Genomic DNA, 27,693 nt, shown 5'->3' on the forward strand with positions numbered 1-27,693 from the left:
TAATACTTGCCTTCTTCATTATGTTTTACCTAGACACTATTGCATATCACTCTAAGACATTTCTGGTGGGGAGAGGGGTCACATTTTTACGTCCTGAAATCAGGATGCTTCCTATAATCTCTGTCACTCAAGAGGAAGTCCTGAGCTGTCTGTCTATCCTGTACATGCTCCAAACTTATAGAATAAATGTCAAATGCTTTGCCAAATAGCTCAGAGATGAGGTGGAACACTTTTTAACTCCTAGGAATAAAGGATCATGGAGAGAGGTTGGGAGAGCTGGGGAAGCAGGAATGTTTAGTAACATTCCAGAAGCAAGACTCCAATGTAAGTTCACTGTATATTGTAATCCCAGCAGCAAGAAATCTTATTTCAGTTAAAGATGCTCCTAAAAAGTGCCAAATCACCAATATGCTTAATAGCAAGGACAGCTTGAGTCAAAAAGTGATTCAGAAGCACTGAACTTGAATACTAGAGAAGTTTTGAAAATACTTTAACTCATTTATTATTCTTACTTGTGTGTGTGTGTGTGTATTTTTCTGAAGTGAGAAGCAGAGAGGCAGAGAGATAGACTCCCACATGCTCCCTAAGGGATCCACTTGGCATGCCCACTAGGGGGCGATGCTCTGCCCAACTGGGGCGTTGCTCCATTACAACTGGAGTCATTTTAGCGCCTGAGGCAAGGCCATGGTGCCTTCCTTAGCGCCCGGGGCCAACGTGCTCCAGTGGAGTCTTGGCTGCGGGAGGGGAGGGGAAGAAAGAGAAAGAGAGAGAGAAGGGAGAGGAGGAAGGGTGGAGAATCAGATGGTCGCTTCTCCTTTGTGCCAAGACCAGGAATCGAACCAGGGCATGCACATGCTCTACCATTTAGCCAACCGACCAGGGCCCTACACTTACATTTTGTTTTTATATAAACACAGAGTTATTTGAAATCAAAATCTATGTATAATTAAGGAGTTTTTTCAATATTTATAAATAAAATTCCACGTTTCTTTAATTGGCAGTTTTTTCCCTTCTTTATAGAACATATATAATGGTTCATCAACATTTGATGGCATCTTAGAGGCTATGTCAAAATGTAGATTGTGTTCTTAAGGCTATAAATGACAAGTGCCCATTATTAAAAACCAGGCAAAAAGTCAAGAATGATTATATATGACCAAACATTTTCACTTATAACAAGCTAAAACTAAAAGCTGGACTTGGGTTATACCATCCATACTTAGAATTTCAAGATTGTCATTTTGGGGAGCAATGAGTCATATAAATAATGAGTATATTACCCATTCTAAAAAAGCAAAATATGGCAGGCATTTGTTAAAAAGCAATATACAAAGTAACAGTGAATTGGTACTCATTAACTATATTTCCAGTATTCCATAATTTGTATCTTTATTTACCTTAGTTAAAATACTTTATACTTTAAAATTCTTAATAGGTAAGATTTTCATTTTTAATTACTTTCACTTAGATTCCAAAAAAATTTGTCAAATTCTGCTAAATGAGAAAATTGTAATCAGATTAAATAAATATGTTAATTACTAGACTCCAAGATGATATTCTTGAAAAAAAATGCTGTATTTGATTCAGATAATATATACTGTGGGAGAAACATAAAACCTTGAAATAAGTAAATTAGATATCCCCAACTGTTGAGAATACCAGCTTAGATGACTTTCACTGGCATGCTGTGGTACATATTCTTTCTCTGGTCTACTTTTTAAATGGGGAAATACTTCTTCGGGACGACTTCCATCATTTGCAGTCTTCTCCATAAACTCAGTCAAAGAATTTAGAGACGGCCTCCACAACAACTTCTCCACATAACCTAAAGCCAGAAAATATTTTAGTTCTTAAACTTACCATTTATTTAATTTTTATGTCAATACACTTTAATAAAAATATGAAGATCTGTAAAGGAATAATATTTCACAAATTAAAACTCATAACTGCTACTCATTGTGATACTAATTCAAAATAGTATCAAAATTGCATAGCACAACCATTCAACAACGAAAATTTCCATAGTTTCCAAAAGGCCCACTACTTTCTATATAATCACAGACTATAGAAACTTTAATTAATCTATTTCTTAAAGTATTAAAATAATATCTGAATCCAGTTGGACTAGAAAATGAATATAAATGACAGTTAATGATGGTGTTCAGTTTCATTAGATCCATCCAATAGGAAACATATGTTATTTATGCCTAGAACAGTAGAAATTTTACATACTTTTAAAAGAATTTGATGATAATGTGTACAAAGAAGATAAGTTACTTCTTTGAAAGTAGACCTTTCAAAATTAAATTAATTTACTCCTGTTTCCCAGCTAGCTTAATCTAGCATTCTTTGGTGATAATGAATGAAGAGATGGCATTATGTCTATATTTTACTGAATAATCTAATTGTTTTCTCAAAGTTGGAGGTGTTATTTTTACATTTATTTAAGAATTTCTTTAAAACTGTTTCAGTTTAATTAATGTTAACATTTCAGCAATTATAATGCTGTGTTTTCACACTTTAATATATAGTAATGTGTCTTCCTGATTTCATTTTATGTTTATACAAAATCAAAATTTACATTTAAGATTCTCCACATTTTTTCAGAGATAGTTACCTCTTTGTAATTTATTTTTATATATCTGGGCTATAAAAACATCTGTTCAAGAATTTTCAGTACTTTAGGTAGACATAAAATTATAGGTTGCATGTTATTTACATTATTAGTTAGCGATTCATAAGCCTTCCCAAGTGTCTGAAAATAAATTTATCTGTTTTTGTTTGAAGACTATATACCACAGAGGCATATATTTAGAATATAGGCCAATGAAAAGCATGCTCATATTTTGGAAATGTCAGCAACTCATGTTCACATTGAACTGCTGAATAACTGACAAATACTATACGATGATCTACTTGAATGCTGCAAACATGCAACATCCAATATTAGGGAATAACAATATTTGAGCTATCTATAGTTTAGAAGAAATTAAAAATCTACAGATACACAAATCAAATAAACCCAACCTAAGGGTTAAGAAGAATATGCTCTGTTTAAGTCATTGCATCAAGACAATTATCATCTACTGATTTGTTCAGTTGCAATAGCTAACTGCCCTCAGAGAGGAATTGGTGTTTATCTTTCAGCCATTCACTTATTTGAACATTTGTTTCTCTGTACACTGGAATCTCAAGAAAGAATGTCTTATTTATATTTTAATCCTCAGAACCTATAAGCCTTGTAAAATGTAAGCAACAATTGAAGGAGAGGAGTCAAGGTTTAGAGAAGTTAATGAATAGACTACAAAGATTGTTTCTACTTATTCATCCCTTGATTCATCTTTTGGGGGATCATTAAAAGAAATATGGTTCCCATATTTGGAATAAAATTTCAAAAATCAGTGTGAGGGGACAGGGATCTTCAGTTTTAGAAAATGTTTAATGAGGTAAGACTCAGTTTGGTATCAGTATTTTAAATGAGTTCATACTTGGCTTTGTGGGCTACTGACAGCTACTTATACAATTTTCCTAAAAGTTTTATCACAACATAAAATCATATATTTTTCTGCTTCATCGCCTATAAAACTGTCTTATCTTAAAAGGTAAACAAATAAAATTAACACATTGTAAAAACAGGGAATTTAGAATGACTTTTAGCCCAACATTCTAAAAGGTTATCTTCATTACTGACTCCTCAAATGTGAACTAGAGAACTGTATAAATTAAGTCTCAGATATTTCCATAGAAATAAACAACAATCATATTCTTACAATCTAGAAATATTTTCCAGAATTAAAATTTTTCAGAGGTTACAAGGCACACCACTATTTTTTGTGTTGTGACAATACTATAACCAAAAACATATGCGTTCTGAACAACAATGTAGTAATTTTCTTTAGCATAAAAAGTCCTACATTCAAAAAAAAATGCTCTTGTGTTAGTGGACCAAATATATTCTTGTATGGAAAAACAGATGTTTCAAAATAAAATGTTTTCAATTATGTAGAATATACTGCCAATTGACAAATGTATAAATAATACTTTTGTATAACTTGTTAGTGCTGAAACAAAGACATATTCTATACATATATTTAATGATCAAATCTCTAAAGATTAGGAATTTTAAAATATTTTTAATGTTTAAAGAATTAAATTTCCTATACAGAGATGACTTTCCCAGCCCCCTACCAAACAGGCATGTACTTAAAAGCTTTTTCCAGCACTGGTCACGAGTTTATGTTGATCCAGCTACACTCACTAAACTATGTTCCATTTTGGCCAAAAATAAGCATTTGAGGGATGGCTGTCCAGGGATCGTGATGCTGGCCATGGTCAGAAAAGAAAAACCACAGTCCATGACCTTCCTTAGCACCTAGACTGTTTTAAGTAAACTAACCAGCTACAGACAAATATGTATTAAAAACAAACATCTTTGATGAGAAAAACATATTAATCTTGCAGATTAAAAAAAAATTTTTTGCCAAACATTAATTCTTGGAAAATTAGCTTCCACTGACTTCAAACAAAAGCACACAGCTTCTACAGAAAAATTCACCATAACATATTCAGCAAGGAACACAAAATAGATAGAGAAATGCTGCTCTTTTCTCTCACTATTCCAGACACTTGACAAAAACTTACTAGAGAATTAATTGTATGGCTTTTTAGACTCCTTAATGAAAAATAAAATGTATACGAGATTTGAAAATAGGCAAAGAGTAAAAAAAATAACCAAAGGTGGAAAATTGATCTTATGAGTAAAAACTGTCATAAATGGGATAAAAACATTTTCTGATACAGAGAGTTTAACGTACACTCATGCACCACTTAATGATGGAGATATGTTCAAAGAAATGCATTGTCAGGTGATTTCATCATTGTGTGAACATCACAGAGTGCTCTTACACAAACCTAGATAGTATAGCCTACTACACACTTCGGCTATCTGCTGCAGCTACAAGCCCATACAGCATATTACAGTACAAAACAACACAAGATTAAATCAAGCAAAGATAATATGATGTAATCAAGAAACATGGTAAACAGACGTATGAGAATGCAGCTGGCATAACACAGTGTACTGTTCTACAGCAAAGTTTTTTTTTAATAAGTAGAAAGAATACACTCTAAATAATGATAGAAATATAGTACAATAAATACATAAAACAGTAACATAGTCATTTATTATCATTATCCATTATTATGTACTATATATCAGTGGTTTTCAACCTTTTTACACTTGGGGACCAGTGAAAATAGAATTATTTGGGGGACTGCTAATGCAGATCACCCTGAGTAAGTGAACTTGACAAAGATCACTGGGTCTCTAATCTTGTATAACATCAGGGTGGTTAACTCTTTCACAAACCAGAACAAAATTTCTGATGATCAGCACTTTAAACATAATTGTATGTGCTATACTTTGCGTGACTGGCAGCACAGAGGGTTTGTTTCACCAGCATCACCACAAACATGTGAGTAACGTTTTGTGTTCTAACATTAGGATGGTTAGGACATCCCTAGGTGATAGAAATTTCAACTTCATTATAACCTTTTGGGACTATCATCATATATGAAGTTCAATGTTGACTGAAATGTCATTATGTAGATCATGACTATAAATAATTAGCTAACTCCTCTGTCCAATGAATAAAGAAATTTAAAGATAAAAGGGTTACAGATTAGATAATATAGGGGGGAAAGCTGACAACAAGTGACTGATTTGTAAATATTATACTCATACTTCCCACTCCCTCTTCCTTCCCAAAATATCCCGACTTCTCCAGACCACCAAGAATCCTAAACATCTAATAGTATTTTCAAAATCATACAGTTTAGAATTTAATTGCTCCCTAAGTGCTCAATTTTTGTTTTCTTTTAACTTGCTACTAAATCTGCAGGAGCAAATATCATACCCCACAATCCTCTGCCCTCAAAAATTACGCAACCAGTGAAGGGCATAGGCTGGGTTCTAATATTATATATGTTAGAGTGATGAAATAATTTATTATTCAAACTAGGACAATTTTGATAAAAGGCGGCCCACATATAAAACCCAGCTATCCAGTAGAAAATGGGCCCAATGTTGTTCAGAATATTGTCTATCCCAAGTAAAGTCAGCATCCTTTACCAGATAAACATAAAGCAGGTTCCACCTCTTCAACATGAGGACAATTGCTGTCATTTATTAATGAGCATTGACTGACCTTATATACATCATCTCACGAAATATCATTACCAGGTTGCTATTAATATCCAAAAGCTACAGAAGAAAAAGCCAAGTTTTAGAAAAGTTAAATACCTTACCCAAGATATAAGTAAGGAAGTGGTAAAACTCAGTTTTGAACCAAAAGCCATAAGATACTAAAATAGAAATAAATATACGAATCTACTACACAGCATAAAATAACATACAAACTTGCCTTAATCCAGTCAGGTTTTAACAGCACTATTAACAATTCAGTTTATGGTTTTTTTAAAAATGTTCTGTACAAGGAAATGAAGGGTGAATAAGACTGAGCTCTTTGAAGGTAGAGTTTACAAGTCTAAAAAGAATGCCGACAGTGAATAAATAGCTCACTAGAATCCAGTGTGCTAAAGGTTGTGACAAGAAACTCATGGGGTACCATAAGAGCATATAGAAGGATACCTAACTCCAATGGGATCCTGAGAGACTTCCCAGGAGAAAGTGGAATCTCAGTTGAGTCCTGCAGAACAAGACTGAGCTTTGCAAAAAAAGGCATTCCAAGGGCAAGTGGCAAAAAATGAGACTGCACACACTAAAAACAGTAACTGTATGACACACTCAAGAGTTTGAATTTTTCCCTAAAGGTTAAGACAGATCACTAAGTAATTTTAAGCATAGAAATGGCAGATCAGAAGAGCATCTTTAAAAGACAAATCGAGTGTTATTTGGAGAATGACCAAGGCATATGGAGGGGAGGAGAGAAGAGGCAGTGAAACTGGTCATTAGGGTCTCAGAAAGATGAAATTTCAACATTCTTTTCCTATAAAAAGTTTTGAAGAAATCAGAAGTTGTTTCCACTGGTGATAAAAACATGAGGAGTATTGAAGGAATTAAAATTAGAATGCCAGAATAGCAAGAGATGAGTACAGAAAGAAGCAATCAAATATAACACCTCATTCACCCATAACCATCTGAATCGATTGCTCCACATATAAGTTTAAAAAGATGATAGCTTATTCCTTTAAGTATAAAATTAGACTAGACTAAGGAAAATCTTTTAAAAGTATTATTTCTTCCTTCTCAGAGTATGTACAAGTAGACCAAATATAATTTAACCATTTTTTGATGATCCAGCTGTATTATATAAAAATGAAAGAATATTGAGTAAGACTCATCAGTTTTTGTCCTTATGAGCCACTTGACATGGGCAATCATTAACCACAATAGGCCTTGGTTTTATCTTCTACAAAATGAGACTAATCTTTGCCAGCCAAAGCTGGGGTGATAGGTTCAAACAAAATGAAGTAGAAGCACTTAAAGGTGGAGTTTTTGTGTTTGTGTTTGTTTTATTTAGGGCCTCGGGCTCATTCTATTGGGGCTGTTTTCCCACCAGACCGTCCTTTTAATGTTTATCTTATTTTAGTTCATTTTTTAATAATCACCCTGAGTCGATCACCGGTCCTGAAATTACTTCCAGACCTGGATTATCTGTATAGAACCAACTCTTACCTTTAAATCAATTTTTTAATTTGGGTTTTTTTAGAACTGCAATCTTGAATTCTGTCACTTAAGTCACATATTTCTATGTCTTTAAGTTTGTTTTCTGGACACTTAAATGACAAACATTTCAAGATTATGGTCCTGATAAAACTCTATGAAATGCAAGAAAACACAGATAGGCAGTTTAATCAGTTCAGAAAACAAACCAAGAAACTAAATGAGTACTTACCAAAGAGATTAAAACTTTAAAAAAGAACCAAACAGAAATTCTGGAGATGAAGAATTCAATAAAAGGGATCAAGAATAAACCAGTGAGCATAGGAAATAGAGCTGACCAAATGGAAAAAATAATTAGTGATAGAAGACAGAAATCTAGAAAAGAAAAGGAGAGAAAGACTTGAACATAAAAATAAATAAATAAATGAAAGAACTCTACACGAACTATCTTACTCCATCAGAAAGAGCAATATAAAAATAATAAGCATACCAGAAGAAAATGAGACAAAGAAGGGAATGATAGCTTTTTAAAATATTAATAGTTGATGAGAACTTCCTAAACCAATGGAAAGAGCTAGAGCCTCAAATTCAAGAAGCAAACAGAACACCTAATTTCCTCAATCCAAAAAGAGTTTCTCCAGGGCACATTGTATTACAACTGTCAAAAACTAATGACAAAGAATTCTCAAGGCAGCCAGGATAAAGAAGAAAGCAACCTATAAAGGAAAGCCCATTAAGTTATCATCAGACTTCTCAGCAGAAACGCTGTAAGCTAGAAGAGGGTAGAATGAAATATTCAAACCAATGAAAAAGAGAAATTACCAGCCAAGAATAATATATCCAGCAAAGTTATTCTTTAGATATGAAAGAGAAATAAAGATTTCTCCAGACATACAGAAGCTGAGTAAATTTATCACCAGACTTCCATTGCAGGGGGTTATTTTACCTAAAACAAAGAACAGAAGGTCATAAAACAATGAATAAGATCACCAACAAGTTTACAGCATAAACAGGCATAATTTGTGCAACAAAAACATAAACAGGGAGAGGGTATAGGTCTAGATTTTCAAAGGAGGATAGAAATCAGATATGCATTCAAAAGAAAAAGAACTGTATATATAAAACTTTCATTTTCATAAACCTAATGGTAAATATACACAGACAAAAAAAAATGAGACTCATGACTTAAAAAAAAGAGAAAACAGAGGAAAAAGTATGGAAGACCACCAAAAACAATGGACAGAAACACAAGGGAAAAGAACCAAAGCAAGCACAGAACTACCAGAAAACAAAAGATAAAATGGCTATAGGAAATCCTCATACATCAATAATTACCCTAAATGTAAATGGATCGAATTCACCAAAATATATCAAGTAGCTACTAACAGAACTAAAGGGAGAAACTTACAAAAACACAATCACAATTGGGGAACTAAGTATTCCATTGATAGCTCTAGATAGATCATCCAAACAGAAAATCAATAAAGAAATATTGAGCCCTGGCTGGTTGGTTCAGTGGTAGAGCATTGACCCTGCATGTGGAAGTCTGGGGCTCGATATCCAGGCAGGGCACATAGGAGAAGTGACCATCTGCTTCTCCTCCCCCACCTTCTCCTCCCACAGCCATGGCTTGATTGATTTGAGGGCGTCTTTCCCAAGCACTGAGGATGGCTCTGTGGAGCCTCTGATTCAGGTGGTAAAAATAGTTCAGTTGTGAGCATCAGCTCCAGATTGGCAAAGTATTGGCCCTATGGAGGTTGCTGAGTGGATCCCAGTCAGGGTGCATGTGGGAGTCTGTCTCACTATTGCTCCTCTTTTCACTTAAAAAAATTAAAATAAAATAAAAACACAACAGACTGACTCCCTTAACCATGCAACCCTGTTTCTGGCATCAGTTCCTGTAGCACAGACTTCCAGCATGAGAGAAAAGGCCATTGTTGGAGTGCTCATTTTCACTTGCCAATATGTGCCCTGGTTTGGGGAGGTCATAACTGATTGGAGGGAAAAGGCCTGAACCTGGACCAGCGGACTTCTAATTTCAGGAGGAAGGACAAGGAGAGAGGCCTGGAATAGATCCTTTCCTCATAGTTCTCCAAAGGAGCCAACCCTGCTGACACCTTGATTTCCAACTCCAAACTCCAGAATGCGAAACATGAAGGGCTATTAAATCAGAGTCCCATAAGAAAGCTTCCTTCAAACGCCCATCTTTTGATATAAAGTAACAGAGAGATTCCAAGGTGGTAGCAGAGTAGGTGGATGTTCCAGCTGCCCCCTCTCAGAACCAAATTTCGATTACAACATAATTTAAGATCATCTTAAAAAACCAACTTTATACTAAATAAAGGATCACAGAAGCCACATTGAGACTAGTAGGAAGGGCAGAGACACAAAAAGGGCTGTCCTGCCCCCAGGAGCAAGTTGGCAGAGTGTCTGGAGAAACTCTCACTGTGGAGAGGTTCACCCTGAGAGGTAAGGGTCTTAAGCACCAGGACAGGCTCCCCAGCCTGCGGTACTAAAGACTAGAAGAGGTGTCCACACAGTTTTTGGTGGTAAAAGGAGCTGAGGTTTTGGTCTGTGAGAGACAGAAACTGTCAGAGATGCAGGCTCCATCTTAAAGGGACAGCATAAAAAAATCTCACCCACAGCCACTTACCTGGAGTTCCTGTAGAAGATGGAGAGGACTAGAGTCATGTGAGGAGAGTGTAAAGTTGGAGGCCCAGGGAGAGACACTGTGGGGCACAGCAACCAGAACCTCTTTGCTTAGTCATTCTCCAATATTGTAGTCGCCATCCTTCCTGGGTGAAGCAGTCCCCTCTGTGTGGCATCAGCCTGGGGAAAAGCAACTTCCCCACACTTGGGAATCTCTCCTGCCCCACCCTATGGAGACTGGGCCGTTTGAGAAGTGAGCCAGTTAGAAGGGGGTATGTCAGTGACTCTGTTTTCTGATGTGAAGGCCAGAGCTTTCCCCCATAATCTCCTGAGACTACAACTGGTGCTTCCACCTCACAGGAGATTCAGTAGAAACTGTCCGGACTATGGAAAGACCCTATCTCTGATTTTAGAGGCCACCCCCACAGGATTCCTTGTGGCCACACCCTACTGAGGTCTGTGAAAAAGTCTGGACAGACTGACACCTGGGGCTGAGGGGCAGAGGCCACACCTACCACTCTCCCTGTTCCCTGAATTGCTCCGGGCTCTAGACTCCACCAGAGGTTTTTTCCGTGGCAGAACCCAACAAGCAGCCATCAGACAGAAGCTGCAGGAGGTGAAACTCAGGGAAATTTAGCCTTCCGCTGACCTTCCCCCAGGTCCAGTGTGAGTAAAAGTCAGCCTAGGTGTGCAGCTTGGTGTTTCCATGTGCATCTGGACCCAGCAGAGGCAGCCAAAAACACTGGACTGCTTGTAGCTCCAAGAAGGTTGCTGAGGGCCAGCCACGGGCAGTGTCACCTACTGGTCTGCACCGGGTTCCCTCCAGGGAGGCCCAGGGCTGGCACATCCAGTGGCCCAGTGCAGAGAGCATCGGTTCAGAACCTAACAACCCTTGCTGGAGGCATGTCCTAAGGGAGGGCTCATCACACTGGGCCCAACTGAGGCAAGGTCTGCTTTCCATAATCAGCACCAGCACAGCAGCTTGTGTACCTTGGACAGGGCGGAACTTCATAATCACCCAGCCGAGGTGCTGGATATCCTGCCCTGCTGGGCTAGGTTCCACAGGGCGGAGGGAAGAGACTTGGAGCACATACATTCAAAGTATGGGTTCCCTGGAGCCTATTGTTGGAACTAGTCGAGTGACTAGGCCACTTCTGGGGAACACAGTCAGCCTCATAGGTAGACTCTCTCAAGTCTTCCTTCTTGAGACCAAGGTCTCACCAGCAGAAAGAACTTCTTCAGAGGAGACTATCAGACCCATTCAATATGAACCTGCTGCTCACTTTGCTGGGGAGAAATAAAATGTGAGTATCTGGCAGTGGCTGAGGGATTAGGCTCTGGAGTAGCAGCCACTTTCCCTGTACTGAGCTCCTGACCAAAAGACCCCTGAAGTAGGGGGGGGCCCACTAATGTTGTATTCCCAACACCAGCTGCCCTAATCCACCAAGCCTGCAACCTGTAGAGGGGTTGGTTGGGTGAGGCCAGTCTGAGCCCACACTATAGTCTCCCTACAGAAGGCTCTGTGAGAAGACTGCATAGCTGCAAGATGAAGTGGAACAGCTGAAAAATCAAGACAAATTTTATGAAATGTGAGACTTTTACAGAGCTGCTATCATCTCTAAGCAGAAGGAAGCTGATCTTTATAAACAGGTTGGTCCCTTCCACACTACCCAGGCACAGAAAATGCAGACATAGACAGCGAACAGAGCTAGGCAAGTAACCCACAAAAGGTTACAAACAACAGCTGATGCCAACCCAAGAACCAACACAACCAGTAGTGAGTGGCAGAGAGCACCAATGCTAGACTCAGCTAGCTACACAAGCAGCACATGCTCAGAGGAGTCCAGCAGGCAACAGACACTGAGGAGAATAAATATATCCAACAGGAAAGACACTACGGTGTCTAATACACATTATCAAGGTTGACCCTAAAAGCTATCCAGCATGAAGTGATAACTACACCCATGAAAGGACCAACTGCATTCAATACTAACATACAACAGGAGGATAAATAACACCCTCAAGAAGCATTCCTAGAGCAAGGAAGTCAGGTGGACTGGAGGTCAGTACCACTGAACCCATCATCCTCATAAAGATACCACAACAAATTTCAAAGTCAGAGCAAAGCTACCTAATACACAGACAAAATCAGCAAACAAAGAACATGACCTGAATAAATCAACATGAGAAATCCCCAGAAAGATAACTAAATGAAATGAAAGTAACCATACTACCAGATGCAGAATTTAAAATAATGATTTTTAGGATGCTCAAGGATCTTAGAGCAACAATGGATGATTACCACAAGAACTTAAACAAAGAGATAGCATCCATCAAAAAGGACATTGAAATCATAAAAAAGAACCAGTCAGAGATCACAATATCAGAAATGAAGACTGCATTAGAAGAAATCAACAGCAGCTTGGATAGAGCAGAGGACTGACTCAGCAATCTAGATGACAAGATAAACGTAAGTACAGAAGCAGAGAAACAAAAAGAAAAGAGGCTCAGAAAGACTGAGGAAACTCTAAGAGACCTCTGTGACAACATGAAGAAAAATAACATCCATCATAAGGGTTCCTGAAAGAGCATAGAATAAACAAGGGATAGAGAACTTGTTTGAAGAAATATAGCTGAAAACTTCCCTAAGTTAATGAAGAAAGAAGTTACACAAGTTCAAGAAACACAGAGTCCCATTAACGATGAACCTAAGGAGGCCTACACCAAGATACATCATAATTAAAATGCCAAAGTTAAGAGACAAAAAAAAGAAGACTAAGAGCTGAAAAAATAAAAGCAGTTACCATATTTTTCACATCATATGACACAACTGAACATAAGATGCACCTACGGTTTTAAGGAGGAAAATAAGAAAAAAAATATTCTGAACCAAATGGTGTGTTAAAATATTTAATAAAATACACCACAATAATTTTTCAACAATGTAAACTCAACAGCAGCATTAACAACTATTAGCACTGTTAAGAAATGAGAAGAGACTTTAATGTTCAAATACTCTTCTAGTTGTCTGGGAACCCCAAGAACTCATCATCGCTAGTGTCAGAATTTAAGAAGCTCAGCTGCTCACAATCACTGGTATCACTTTCTTTGCTATTTTCATATATGATTCCATCTTCAGTGCCATCTAAGGCAGAGGTCGGCAAACTCATTAGTCAACAGAGCCAAATATCAACAGTACAATTAAAATTTCTTTTGAGAGCCAAATCTTTAAACTTAAACTATATAGGTAGGTACATTGTTATTAACTTAATTAGGGTACTCCTAAGCTGGTCAAAGAGCTGCATGTGGCTCATGAGTAGCGGTTTGCCAACCAATACATTTTTTGAATGACTGTACCACAGTTTCATTCTTCACTGACTGCCATGTTTTCACCCATTCACAAACTTGAGTGATAGTGAGTCTCCTCATTCATCCAGTTAGTGTCAGATCATGATTACCAGCAGCCATCCATTTGTTCCACTCTTCTCGCATAAAGACTTTAACAGTTTGTTGATGGAAACATCGAGAGGATGCAACTGGCTGGTAAGACCCCCAGGAATTACAGTTAGATGAGTCTTCACTTCTTTGAAGGTTTTTGTGTGTGTGGTTTTGCTTATATGTGCTCTAAACTGGCCAAGCACTAAGAGGGCAGCAAGTGACCTCAGCACTTCACACAGAGCTCCAGCAGCTGCAGCGCAGCCCTCCACTGCTACAGCGCACCTCTCATGTCTGCCCTCAATGATGCCAGATGAATGTGCTCACACAGCGTCATTCGCCTTCCCTCCTGAGCTGCAATGCAACTGTGGAAACTGGAATGAGGAGATGACTCAGCAGATGCCAGGTTTCCACACACAGCTGTGGCAGGTATGATTACACTCCCACTAGCACTCCTTCTACATATGTTTACTGGTGCAGCACCCCACAGCAGCTAAAAAAAAATGAACAGTCGCTTCATAAGATGCATAGGAATTTTCCCCTCCACTTTTGGGAAAGTGTATCTTATGGAGCAAAAAATATTGTAATTACCAACTGAAGAGCAACCATAAGGATGATTTCTCATTCCTCAAAAGAAATACTTCAGGGCAGAGGGATTGGCAAGAAATATTCAAATAATGCAAAACAAGAACTTACAACTAAGACTACTTCATCCAATAAGGCTATAATTTAAAATTGAAGGAGAGCCCTGGCTGGTTGGCTCAGCGGTACAGCATCGGCCCAGTATGTGGAAGTCCTGGGTTTGATTCCTGGCCAGGGCACACAGGAGAAGTGCCTATCTGCTTCTCCACCCTTCCTCCTCTCCCTCTCTCTCTCTCTTCCCCTCCTGCAGCCAAGGCCCCATTGGAGCAAAGTTGGTCCAGGCACTGAGGACGGCTACATGGCCTCTGCCTCAGGCGCTAGAATGGCTCTGGCCGTAACAGGACAATGCCTGGTGTGCATGCCGAATGGATCCTGGTAAGGTGCATACAGCAGTCTGTTTGTCTCCCCGCTTCTAACTTCGGAAAAATACAAACAAAACAAAATAAAGCAAAAAGAAAATAAAATTGAAGGAGAAATAAAAAGCTTTCCAGACAAAAAAACAACAACAAACTCTAGGAATTCATTAAAACCAAACCAATACTGCAAAAAATGTTCAGGGGCCTGCTATAAAAAGAGCAGGGAAAAAAAAAAGAAATTGAGAGAAAAAGGGCTGTAGGTTTAAAGAATAAAATGGCAATAAATGAGTACGTATCAATAATAACCTTATATGTAAATGGATTAAATGCTCCAATCAAAAGACATAGGGTAGCTGCATACATAAAAAAACAGAACCTATATATATGCTGTCTACAAAAGACCCACCTCAGAACAAAAGATACACGTAGACTAAAAATGAAGGGTTGGAAAAAAGTATTTCATGCAAAAGGAAATGAAAAAAAATCTGGGGTAGCAATACTCATACCTGATAAAATAGCTTTTAAAACAAAAGCTATAGTAAGGGAGAAAGAAGATCATTACATAATAATAAAGGGAGCAATCCAAAAGGAGGATATAACCATTGAAAATACTGTACCATGTGTCTGTAAAGTCATGGTGTCCTTTTGACTGGTCACAGGAAAGCAACAAAAGACAATAGAAATGTGAAATCTGCACCAAATAAAAGGGAAACTCTCCCAGTTTCATACCTATTCAGCGCAGTTCGATGTGGGCTCCATTTGTTGCCCTACACACATCCAAACAATAGTGAAGTTCTTGCCACACAAGAGTAAGGATGTCTGGTGTAACAGAGTGAATAATGTCTGTGATTCTGTTTTAAGTGATTAATGTCATTGATACATTCAATGTACACGTTGCTTCACATAACCCCAAAAGTAAAAGTCTAAGGGCGTCAGATCCGAGGATCCTGGTGGCCATGGCTTGACAGAACCCCTGCCTATCCACCGCCGGGGGAATGTTCTATCCAGAAACTCACGAACAATGGTGGCATAGTGTGGAGGAGCACTGTCCTGTTGAAAGATGACACCTTTTGGAAATTGTGGCACTGCATACAATTCCAACATGTCAAGATAGAACTTTGCCATCACAGACTGCTCCACGAAAAAAAATGGGCCTATCACCTTATCATGCATCAGGCCACACCATATGTTCACTTTAGAGGTGTTACATTCGTACTCAACGTAGGCATGAGGATGTTCAGCAGCCCATATTCAGACTTTATGGCGATGAACATGTCCACAGATATGGAAGGTCGCCTTATTGCTAAACACAATCTTCTGCAAAAATCTTGCATCATTGTCGATCTCATGAAGCATATCTGTAGCAAATGCGCATTGTGTGGGTCTATCCGCCGGTTTGATAGCATGCATCAGCCACAATTTGTACCCCGTAAAACAGAGACACTTCTTTAACACTTTATGAACTGTAGTCTTGTTTAGGTGTAATTGGTGAGCACACGCACGCACAGATTTTTTAGGGCTCCTTAGGTAACTATCCCGTATAGCCTCTACAGACTCATCACTGACTGATGGCCTACCAGAATGGGGTTTCTCCACCAAATTGTCAGTTTCCTTCAACTGCTTATCCCACTGAGTAATGTTATTCCTATGTGGTGGCACTTTGTTATAAACGTGCCAATATTCACGTTGCACTTTGGTCATGAATTCACGTTGCACTTTGGTCACAGAACATACTGAACTTTCCTCTGTACCGTCCACATCTCGACTGGCATGGCCATGGGCTGCTCTGCTGTATACACGGTGTTACAACATCATCTGCGCATGCACACATGCTGCCACATCTTACAGAAACTGGGAGGGCTCTCCTTTTATTTGGTGCAGATTTCACATTTCTATCGTCTTTTGTTGCTTTCCTGTGACTGGTCAAAAGTGTACCGTGACTTTATGGACACACTGTATTTATGCACCTAATATAAGAGCACTTAAATATATAAAGCATATATATATATATATATATATATATATATATTGACTGACATAAAGAGCAAGATCAACAGCAATATTATAATAGTAGGGGATTTTAGTACCCCACTAACATAAATGGATAGATCAACCAGATAGAAAATTAACAAAGAAAGAGCAGCCTTAAATGACACACTAGAACAACTGGATTTGATTGATATCTTTAGAACCCTTTATCCCAAAGCAGCAGAATATACATTCTTTTCAAGTGCTCATGGTACATTCTCTAGGACAAACCACATGTTAGGACACAAAACAAGTCTCAGTAAATTTAAGAAGATTGAAATCATATCAGGCATCTTCTCTGATCACAATGGCATAAAACTAGAAATCAACTACAATAGAAAAACAGAAAAAGAATAACATTTGGAAGCTAAATAGTATGTTATTAAATAGCAAATGGGTTAACAATGAGATCAAGGAAGATATCAAAAATTTCCTTGAGGGAAGTGACATCAGAGAAATGGCCACATGAGAGATTCTCCCAATCTCTCCCCTTGAAATTTCAACAAATTTAACAAATAAACACAGAGAAGAAAAAAAAAACACCTTAGGAGTACCAAAATGTACACACTCCAGACAAGGTATAATTGGATAAAAAAGTGGCTGAATAGATAAGATGGAGGACAGGGCATTTTGCTTTCCATGCTGATCCGAGGTAGGGCACTTTTGTTTGGAGATGGGCAAAGAGGAAAGACTGAGCTAATGGGGATGGAGTGGAGTTATGATGGGTGCCCAAACAAAGGAAAGAACACGCCAGGTCTCCCTGAGGTTGTGGACACTGGGTGAGCACACGGGTGGTGGGATCCACCTAAAATTCAGTACAGGGTGCCCGCATGGGCCAGCACCAGCATATTGTGTATTCTCAGCAGCGCTAGCAGTTCCACCGGCCATCACCAGCTTGGGGAGGGAGTGGGCGCACGTGAGGGCCGAGATGCTTTGCCCGAATTGAGTAACGCTGGGCACCTGCATGAACACTAGCATTTTTGGGTACTCCTAGCTCCACGATGCCCTGCACAGGGTGTGCACAGAGGTGCTAGGTTCCACCTAGCATCAACAGCATGGGCAGTGAGTGGGCACATGGGCAGGCTGAGGTGCTTTGCCCAAGGTTAACAATGCTGGGCCCACAGGGGTCCAGCATCTTTGGGCATTACCAGCTCCACGATCTGCAGTGCCAGGAGCTCACATGGGCCAAGACCCTTGGCCTGAGAATGGCCGGGCTGGGCACCAGAACGGTGGCTGAAACCGTCTGTGTACAGTCATGGGAGCTGGATACACACATGGCCTGTTGTGGGCTACCAAGCAGCACAAGCAGGAAAAGCCCATAGAGATTAAAACTGTGGTGCGCTGAGGCATGGCCAGATAAGCCCACTGGCCCACAGAATTTTGCCTGTGTGAAACAAAAGGGAACTTGGTCCTTAGTCTGTGACCTACCCTGCCTGCTGACGCTGGCAGCTCTCATTCCCACTGCCTTCCCCAGAACTGTGCTTTGAGAGGCACTGGAGGGGAGACCTGTCTGTGTACAGATTCCTTTGCTGTGAGGACAGTAGCTGAGGCGGCCACCACAGCTAAGTCTCCAGGCTGCTAGCTCCCATGGGAGGGATGTGCATAGAAGCACCCGGAAAACTGAGACTCTCATTACTATAACCAGATAATCACAAAGCCCTAACAAGCCCAGCCTGCCAACGGGACTGAGGCCCAGCATACCTCTGCTCAAGAGCTGCACAGAGGCAAACTTGTAGGACAGAGCCACCTGCTGAAAAAAAGAAAAGAATCTATATCTCAAAACCAGAAAAAAAATTTTTTTATGCTTTTTGTCATTTTTACTTCTTTCCTTTTTTAAAAAAATATTTTCCTTTTGAACTATATTATCTACAGTTGTTATACTTTTCATTCTTTTTTTTGTGAGGGTTTCATTTCAGAAACCTTTACTTCTGTTTTTTTTCCTTTTTTTTCCCTTTCTTTGTTTTGTATTTTATTTTCTGTCCTTTTGTTCTCTTTATTCTCCTTTCTAGTTTCTTCTCCTTTAACTTTTTTTTTTCATTTTTTTCTCTCATCTGATTGACATTTATCATCAAATTATTGTATTTTGAACTCATATTTTCCCTTGTGACATTTCACTTGTTTTTTTTTTTGTTTTTTTTTTCTCTATTTTGCCATCTCTCTTCAGTTCCTACTCCTTGTTCTCTGTAGTATTTGTTCCATTTATCATTATAGAATTTTCATTTTTGCTTTTTTCAACTTTTATTTTACATTCTTAATTATCTCTTATTAGTGTTATTAACAATACTATTCTCAAATGCCATTGGGGAAAAGAAATCAAATATCATGCATACAAAAGACAGAGACATAGCTCAGATAGATGACGAAATTTCTGTAGAAAATAACTTCAATTACATGGAAACCTTGAAGTTAAATGACATGGAATTCAAAATTGAAGTACTAAAAGTACTCAGTAAAATACAAGAAAGCTCTAAAAGGCAATTTAGTGAGCTAAAAAACAATTTAATGAACAAATAAAATATTTCATCAAGAAAATTAAAACTATAAAAAGGAACCAAACAGATGAAAAACTCAACACATGAACTGAAAAATGAGGTGACAAGGTTAGCTAATAGAATAGGCCAGATAGAAGAGAGAATTAGTGACATAGAAGACAGGCAACTAGAGATACTACAGAGAGAAGAGAGAGACTCATAAATTTTAAAAAGTGAGAAAGCCCTACAAGAATTGTCTGACTCCATCAGAAAGAGCAATATAAGAATAATGGGGCCTGACCTGTGGTGGCACAGTGGATAAAGCATCGACCTGGAAATGCTGAGGTTGCCGGTTCGAAACCATGGGCTTGCCTGGTCAAGGCACATATGGGATTTGATGCTTCCAGCTCCTCCCCCTTCTCTCTCTCTGTCTCTCCTCTCCCTCTCTGTCTCTCTCCCTCTCTCTCTCCTCTCTAAAAATGAATAAATAAAATTAAAAATTAAAAAAAAAAGAATAATGGGTATATCAGAAGGAGAAGAGAGAGAAAAAGGAATGGAGAACATATACAAACAAACAATTGATGAGAATTTCCCAAGCCTGTGGAAAGGTTTAGAATCTCGAATCCAAGAAGTGAACAGAACACTGAGTTATCTTAACCCAAACAGATCTACTCCAAGGCAAATCATAATGAAATTATCACAAATCAATGACAAAGAAAAAATCATTAATGCAGCCAGGGAAAAGAAAACTACAACATATAAAGGAAGTCCTATTAGGTTATCATCAGATTACTCAGCAGAAACTCTGCAAACCAGAAGAGAGTGGACCCCAATATTTAAAGTACTGAAAGAGAGAAACTTGCAGCCAAGAATACTATATCCATCAAAGCTTTCCTTCAAATATAAAGGGGAAATAAAAACATTCACAGATATAGAGAAGATGAAAGATTTTATCACCAGAAAACCCTACTTTAGGAAATACTAAAGGGGGTTATCCGACCAGATACAAAGAACAGAACAAAAAAAATCACAAGTAAAAGCTCCAACAAAAGCACAATAAAAACAAAAATAATCTATGACAACAAAAACAAAAAAGGGGAGAAGACAAAAATTAGCAAAAACAAAGGAGGATGGAGTGAAGAAACCCTCCTGAAATAATGGAGTACAATAAATATACTATATATTCCTTTAATTACTTAATGGTAACCACTCCTGAAAATACCACTACTAAAACACATGGTTTAGAAAAAGAAGAAACAGAAGAAAGAAGTATGGAATACAACCAAATAAAAAAAATGACAGAAAAACAAAAGAAAAGAACCAAACAAGAAATACAGCTATTAGAAAGCATTATATAAAATAGCAATAGGAACCCTGGCCGGTTGGCTCAGTGGTAGAGCGTCGGCCAGCGTGCAGGAGTCCCAGGTTCAATTCCTGGCCAGGGCACACAGGAGAAGCGCCCGACTGCTTCTCCACCCCTCCCCCTCTCCTTCCTCTCTGTCTCTTTATTCCCCTCCCACAGCCAAGGCTCCATTGGAGCAAAGTTGGCCCGGGCACTGAGGATGTCTCCATGGCCTCTGCCTCAGGTGCTAGAATGGCCCTGATTGCAACAGAGCAACACCCCAGATGGGCATAGCATCACCCCCTGGTGGGCATGCCAGGTGGATCCCGGTCGGGTGCATGCGGGAGTCTGTCTGACTGCCTCCCTGTTTCCAACTTCAGAAAAATACAAAAAAAAAAAATAGCAATAGGAAACCCTCAAGTGTCAATAATTACATTAAACGTAAATGGATCGAACTCACCAATAAAAAGACACAGAGTAGCAGAATGGATTAAAAAAGAAAATCCAACTGGATGCTGCCCTCTAGAAACACATCTAAGCTACAAAGATAAAAATAGATTCAAAGTGAAAAGCTGGAAAACAATTCTCCAAGCAAATAATATCCAAAGAAAAGCAGGTGTAGCCATACTCCTATCTAACAATGCTGACTACAAGACAACAAAGGTAATCACAGACAAAGATAGTCATTTCATAATGATAAAAGGGACATTGAATCAAGAAGATATAATACTTCTTAACATATATGCACCAGAGTAAGGAGCACCAAAGTATATAAGACATCTACTAACTGATCTAAAAATAAAACCCAACAAAAATGCAATCATATTTGGAGCTCTCAATATACCACAGAGGGCTCTAGATTGTTCATACAAACAGAAAACTAATAAAGAAATATTGGCCTTAAATGAAACACTAGAACAATTGGATATGATAGACACCTACAGGACATTTCATTCCAAAACATCAGCGTATACATTTTTCTCCAGTGTACATAGTACATTCTCAAGAATTAACCATATGTTGGGACACAAAACTAACATCAAAAAATTCAGAAAGACTGAAATTATACCAAGCATATTCTCTGACCATAAAGCTTTAAAACTAGAATTCAACTGCAAAAAAGTAGTAAGCAAACCCAGAAAAATGTGGAAATTAAACAACATACTTCTAAAAAACGACTGGGTCAAAAAAGAAATAAAAGCAGAGATCAAAAAAGATATACAGACAAATGAAAAGGACAACACAACATATCAGAATCTCTGGGATGCAGCAAAAGCAGTAATAAGAGGGAAGTTCATATCATTACAGGCTTATATGAACAAACAAGAGATAGCCCAAGTAAACAACTTAACATTACATCTTAAGGAACTAAAAAAAGAAGAACAAAGGCAACCCAAAACAAACAGAAGAAAGAAAATAATAAAAACTAGAGCAGAAATAAATGAAATAGAAAGCAGAAAAACTATAGAAAGAATCAATAAAACAAGGAGCTGGTTCTTTGAAAAGTGCAATAAAATTGACAAATTCTTGGCAAGACTCACTAAGGAAAGAAGAGAAAGAACTCAAATAAATAAAATCCAAAATGAAAGAGGAGAAATTACCACAGATATCAATAGATAGACAAAGGATTATTGTAGAATACTATGAAAAACTTAGTATTTCATGCCACCAAATTTAATAATCTAGAAGAAATGGATAAATTCCTAGAACAATATAATCTTCCTAGACTGAATCATGAAGAAGTAGTAAGCCGAAACAGACCCATAAATGGAGGAAATAGAAATAACTATCAAAAACCTCCCAAAAAATAAAAGTCCAGGGCCAGATGGCTATACTTGTGAATTCTATCAAACATTCAAAGATTTGATTCCTATCCTACTCAAAGTCTTCCAAAAAACTGAAGAAAAAGCAATACTTTCAAACACATTTTATGAGGCCAACATAACCCTCATACCAAAACCTGGTAAGGACAACACAAGAAAAGAAAACTACAGACCAATGTCTCTAATGAATATAGATGCAAAAATCCTAAACAAAATACTAGCAAACTGAATACAACAACACATTAAAAAAAATAAATCATCATGATCAAGTGGGATTCATCCCAAAAGCACAAGGATGGTTCAACATACATACAACAATTAATGTAATACACCATATCATCAAAACGAAGAACAAAAAACATATGATTCTATCAATAGATGCAGAAAAGGCATTTGATAAAATACAACATCATTTTATGTTTAAAACACTCAACAATATTGGTGTAGAAGAAAAATATCTCAACATTATAAAGGCCATTTATGATAAACTATCAGCTAACATCATATTAAATGGCAAAAAAACTGAAAACTTTTCCTCTGAAATCAGGAACAAGACAAGGTTTCACTCTCTCTCCACTCCTATTAAACATAGTGCTGGAAGTTCTAGCCAGAACAATCCGACAAGAGAATGAAATAAAAGGCATTCATATTGGGAAAGAAGAAGTAAAGGTTTCACTTTTTGCAGATGATATGATCCTATACATAGAAAACCCAAAGACTCCACAGAAAGACTATTAGAAACAATAAACCAATACAGTTAGGTTGCAGGATACAGAGTTAACATACAGAAGTCTATTGCTTTCTTATATGCCAACAATGAAACTTCAGAAAATGAACTGAAAAAAATTCCTTTTATGATTGCAACAATAACAAAAAAATACCTAGGAATAGGTATGCATAACAAAGAATGCATAACAAAGAATGTAAAGGACTTATATACTGAAAACTACAAAGTATTGCTAAAGGAAATCCAAGAAGATACAATGAAATGGAAAAACATTCCTTGTTCTTGGATAGAAAGAATATAGTTAAAAATGACCATATTGTCCAAAGTAATATACAAATTTAATGCAATTCCAATCAAAATTCCAATGTCATTTTTTAAAGAAATGGAACAAAAAATCATCAGGTTTATATGGAACCATAAAAATACCCCAATAGCCAAAGTAATCCTAAGAAAAAAAAAATGAAGTTGGGGACATTACAATACCTGACTTCAAATTATATTACAGAGCCACGAAAATCAAAACAGCATGGTATTGGCAGAAAAATAGACACACAGACTAATGGAACAGAATAGAGTGCCCAGAAATAAAACCACATATATTTGTTCAAATCATCTTTGATAAAGGAGCCAAAAACACACAATGGAGAAAAGAAAGCCTCTTCAATAAATGGTGCTGGGAAAATTGGAAAGCCAGATGCAAAAGAATGAAACTCAACTAAGGTTTGTCACCTTGTACAAAAATTAATTCTAAATGAATCAAAGACCTAAATATAAAATCTGAAACAATAAAATACATAGAAGAAAACATAGGTACTAAACTCATGGACCTTGACCATAGAGAACATTTTATGAATTTGACTCCAAAGGCAAGGGAAGTAAAGGCAAAGATAAATGAACGAGATTACATCAGACTGAGAAGGTTTTGCAAAGCAAAAGAAACTGACAAAACACACAGCCAACTAAATGGGAGATGATATTTTTGAACAACAGCTCAGATAAGGGATTAATATCCAAAATATATTTATATAAAGAACTCACAAAACTCAACAACAAACAAGCAAACAATCCAATAAAAAATAGGAAAAGGACATGAACAGATACTTCTCCCAAGAAATACAAATGGCCAATAGATATATGAAAAGATGCTCATCTTCTCCAGCTATTAGAGAAATGCAAATCAAAACTACGAGATATGACCTCACAACTGTTAGATTATCTATTATCAACAAGACAGGTAACAACAAAATAACAAGTGTTGGAGAGGCTGTGGAGAAAAAAGAACCCTCATTCACTGTTGGTGGGAATGTAAATTAGTACAACCACTATGGAAGAAAGTATGGTGGTTCCTCAAAAAATTAATAGAACTACCATATGACCCAGCAATCCCTCAAAACTCAAAATCATTGGTACATAAAAACACATGCAGCCATGTTCATCACAGCTTTGTTCACAGTGGCCAAGACATGGGAACAGCCAAAAAGCCCTTCAATAGAAGATTGGATAAAGAAGATGTGGTACATATACTGTATACTATGGAATACTACTCAGCCATAAGAAATAATGACATAGAATCATTTACGACAACGTAGATAGACCTTGATAACATCACAATGAGTGAAATAAGTATATCAGAAAAAACTAAGAACTGTATGATTCCATATATAGGTGGGACACAAAATTGAGACTCATGGACATAGATAAGAGTGCAGTGGTTACCAGGAGGAGGGGAAGGGAAGAGAGAGGGTGAGTGGAAGAAGGAGAGGGACATAAAGAATACCAAATGAAGGGTGAAGGAGGACAATTTGACTTTGGGTGATGAGTATACAATATAATCGAATGTCAAAATGATCTGGAGATATTTTCTTTAAATCTATGTGCTATAGTTGACCTATGTCACTCCGTTAAAATTGTCTAAACAAAACTATTTAAAAAAATAATAATAATTCCTTGAAACAAATGAAAATGAACATACAAAAACTCAAAATTTATATAACACAGCAAAAGCAGTCCTGAGAAGGAAATTTAGCATTACAGTCAGATCTTAATAAGCAAGAAAAAGCTCAAATAAACAACCTAACCCTGAACCTAATAGAACTAGAAAAAGAACAAAAAATAAAGCCCAGAGTAAGTAGAAAAAAGGAAATAATAAATATTAGAGCAGAAATAAATGACATAGATGCTAAAAATAATACAGAAGATCAATGAAAATGAGAGCTAGTTCTTTGAAAAGGTAAGCAAGATTGATGAACCTTTGACCGGACTCATCAAGAAAAAGAGAGGACCAAAATAAATAAAATTAGAAATGAAAAAGGAGAAGTAACAACTGACACCACAGAAATATAAATCACTGTAGGAAAATACTATGAAAATATATATGCCAAAAAATTGGATAACCTAGATGAAATGGATAAATTCCTAGAAACATTTAATCTTCCAAAACTCAATCTGGAAGAATCAGAAAACCTAAACAGACCAATTACAACAAATGAAATTGAAAGTTATCAAAAACAAACAAACAAACAAAAAAAACAGCAAACATCCCAGCCAGGGCACACAGGAGAGGCACCCATCTGCTTCTCCACCCCTCCCCCTCTCCTTCCCCTCTGTCTCTCTCTTCCCCTCCCACAGCCGAGGCTCCATTGGAGCAAAAGATGGCCCAGACGCTGGAGATGGCTCCATGGCCTCTGCCCCAGGCACTAGAGTGGCTCTGGTAGCAACAGAGTGACGCCCGGGATGGGCAGAGCACCGCCCCCTGGTGGGCGTTCCGGGTGGATCCCGGTCGGGCGCATGCGGGGGTCTGTCTGACTGCCTCCCTGTTTCCAGCTTCAGAAAAATACAAAAAAAAAATTTTAAATAAACAAAAAAACCCAGCAAACAAATGTCCTGGACCAAACAGATTCATAGGCAAATTTTACCAAACATTCAAAGAACTAACACCTATCCCTCTCAAGCTATTCCAAAAATATTCAAGAGGAGTGAAGACTTCCAAGCTCATTTTATGAGGCAAGCATTATCCTCATTTAAAAACCAGGTAAGGACACTACAAAGAAAGAAAACTATAGGCTAATATCCCTGATGAACATAGATGCTAAAATTCTCAACAAAATATTAGCAAACCGGATCCAGTAATACATTAAAAAAATCACACATCATGATCAAGTGGAATTCAGATGAGATCGGGCGTATTCAGGGTGGTATGGCCATAGACGATCAAGTGGAATTCATTCTGGAAAGGCAAGGCTGATAAAATATTCACAATCAATAAATATGATTTATCACATAAACAAAGGATAAAAATGACATGATTATATCAATAGATGCAGAAAAAGCATTTGATAAAATCCAGCACCCATTTAGAATCAAAACTCTGAGCAAAGACAGAATACGGGGAACATACCTCAACATAATAAAGGCCATCTATAACAAACTGACAGCCAAAAGCATACTCAATGGGAAAAAATTAAAAGCAATCCCCTTAAGATCAGGATCAAGACTGGGATGCCCCCTTTCTCCACTCTTATTCAACATTGTTCTGGAAGTCCTAGCCACAGAAATCAGACAAGAAGAAGAAATAAAAGGCATCCAAATTGGAAAAGAAAAAGTAAAACTGTCATTATTTGCTGATGATATAATACTGTATGTAGAAAACCCTAAAGTCTCAGTCAAAAAACTACTAGACCTAATAAATGAATTTGGCAAGGTGGCAGGATATAAAATATTTGGAATTCAGTTGCATTTTTATACACCAACAATAAATTGTCAGAAAGGGAAATTAAAGAAACAATCCCCTTCAATATCGCAACAATAAAGAAATAAAGTACGTAGAAATAAATTTAACCAAGGAAGTAAAAGAACTGTACTCAGAAAAGTATAAGACAATGAAAAGAGAAATCAAGGAAGATATTTAACCAAGTAGGAGTATATACTGTTGGAAGACAGGCTGTAAACTAACAAAATCCTTATAGCCTAGGCCTTAGTTTAAGATTAAGATACTTTCAGCACCCTTCTAATACTAAGATATTCTCAACACCCTTTTTAAGACTAAGCTTTTCCCCACACCCTTGACTGTTGCGTGGGTAGGGGAGTGCACTCTTATGAGGATTCCTGTTTATGCTTCAGATAAGTGGCTTTGTATCAGGGACTTCCTTATTTGCATATGGCTTAAATCTTTAATTCTCTACATTATATAATAAAGCAGACTGGGGGCTCTTGCTCTCTTTGGCAAGCAAAAGGCATTGCAGAAGCCTCCCAAGCCCATTCTATTTCTCATTAAGCATCTTTTCTTAATTCCACACTTTTTCCACTCAGGGCCTGGAATTACTAGCCATGCTGGTTCGGGGCACACCGTGTTCATAGACAGGAAGAATAAACATCAATAAATGTTGATACCACCCAAAGCAATCTATAGATTCAATGCAAATCCTATTAAAATACCAATGGCATTCTTCACAGATCTAGAACAAATATTCCAAAAATTTATATAGAACCAAAAAAGAACACAAATAGCTTCAGCAATCTTGTAAAGAACAAAGTGGG

General features: G+C 37.6%; 1 protein-coding gene across 12 annotated transcripts in view; it reads right to left on the reverse strand.

The window, feature by feature from the left end:
* ODF2L (outer dense fiber of sperm tails 2 like) overlaps window positions 1-27,693 on the reverse strand; it is a 79,982-nt gene that overhangs the window by 44,098 nt on the left and 8,191 nt on the right. For 9 of the 12 annotated variants that reach the window (XM_066376707.1, XM_066376712.1, XM_066376711.1 and 6 more), the window contains exon 2: window positions 1,618-1,825. In XM_066376707.1, coding sequence (XP_066232804.1) covers window positions 1,618-1,772 — 155 coding nt within the window. In that variant the 5' untranslated portion in view covers window positions 1,773-1,825. The remainder of the gene's footprint in view (window positions 1-1,617; window positions 1,826-27,693) is intronic. The other 3 variants (XM_066376713.1, XM_066376705.1, XM_066376714.1) reach the window with 1 other exon arrangement.

Source organism: Saccopteryx leptura, chromosome 3 (assembly GCF_036850995.1).
Source record: "Saccopteryx leptura isolate mSacLep1 chromosome 3, mSacLep1_pri_phased_curated, whole genome shotgun sequence".
NCBI lineage: Eukaryota > Metazoa > Chordata > Mammalia > Chiroptera > Emballonuridae > Saccopteryx > Saccopteryx leptura.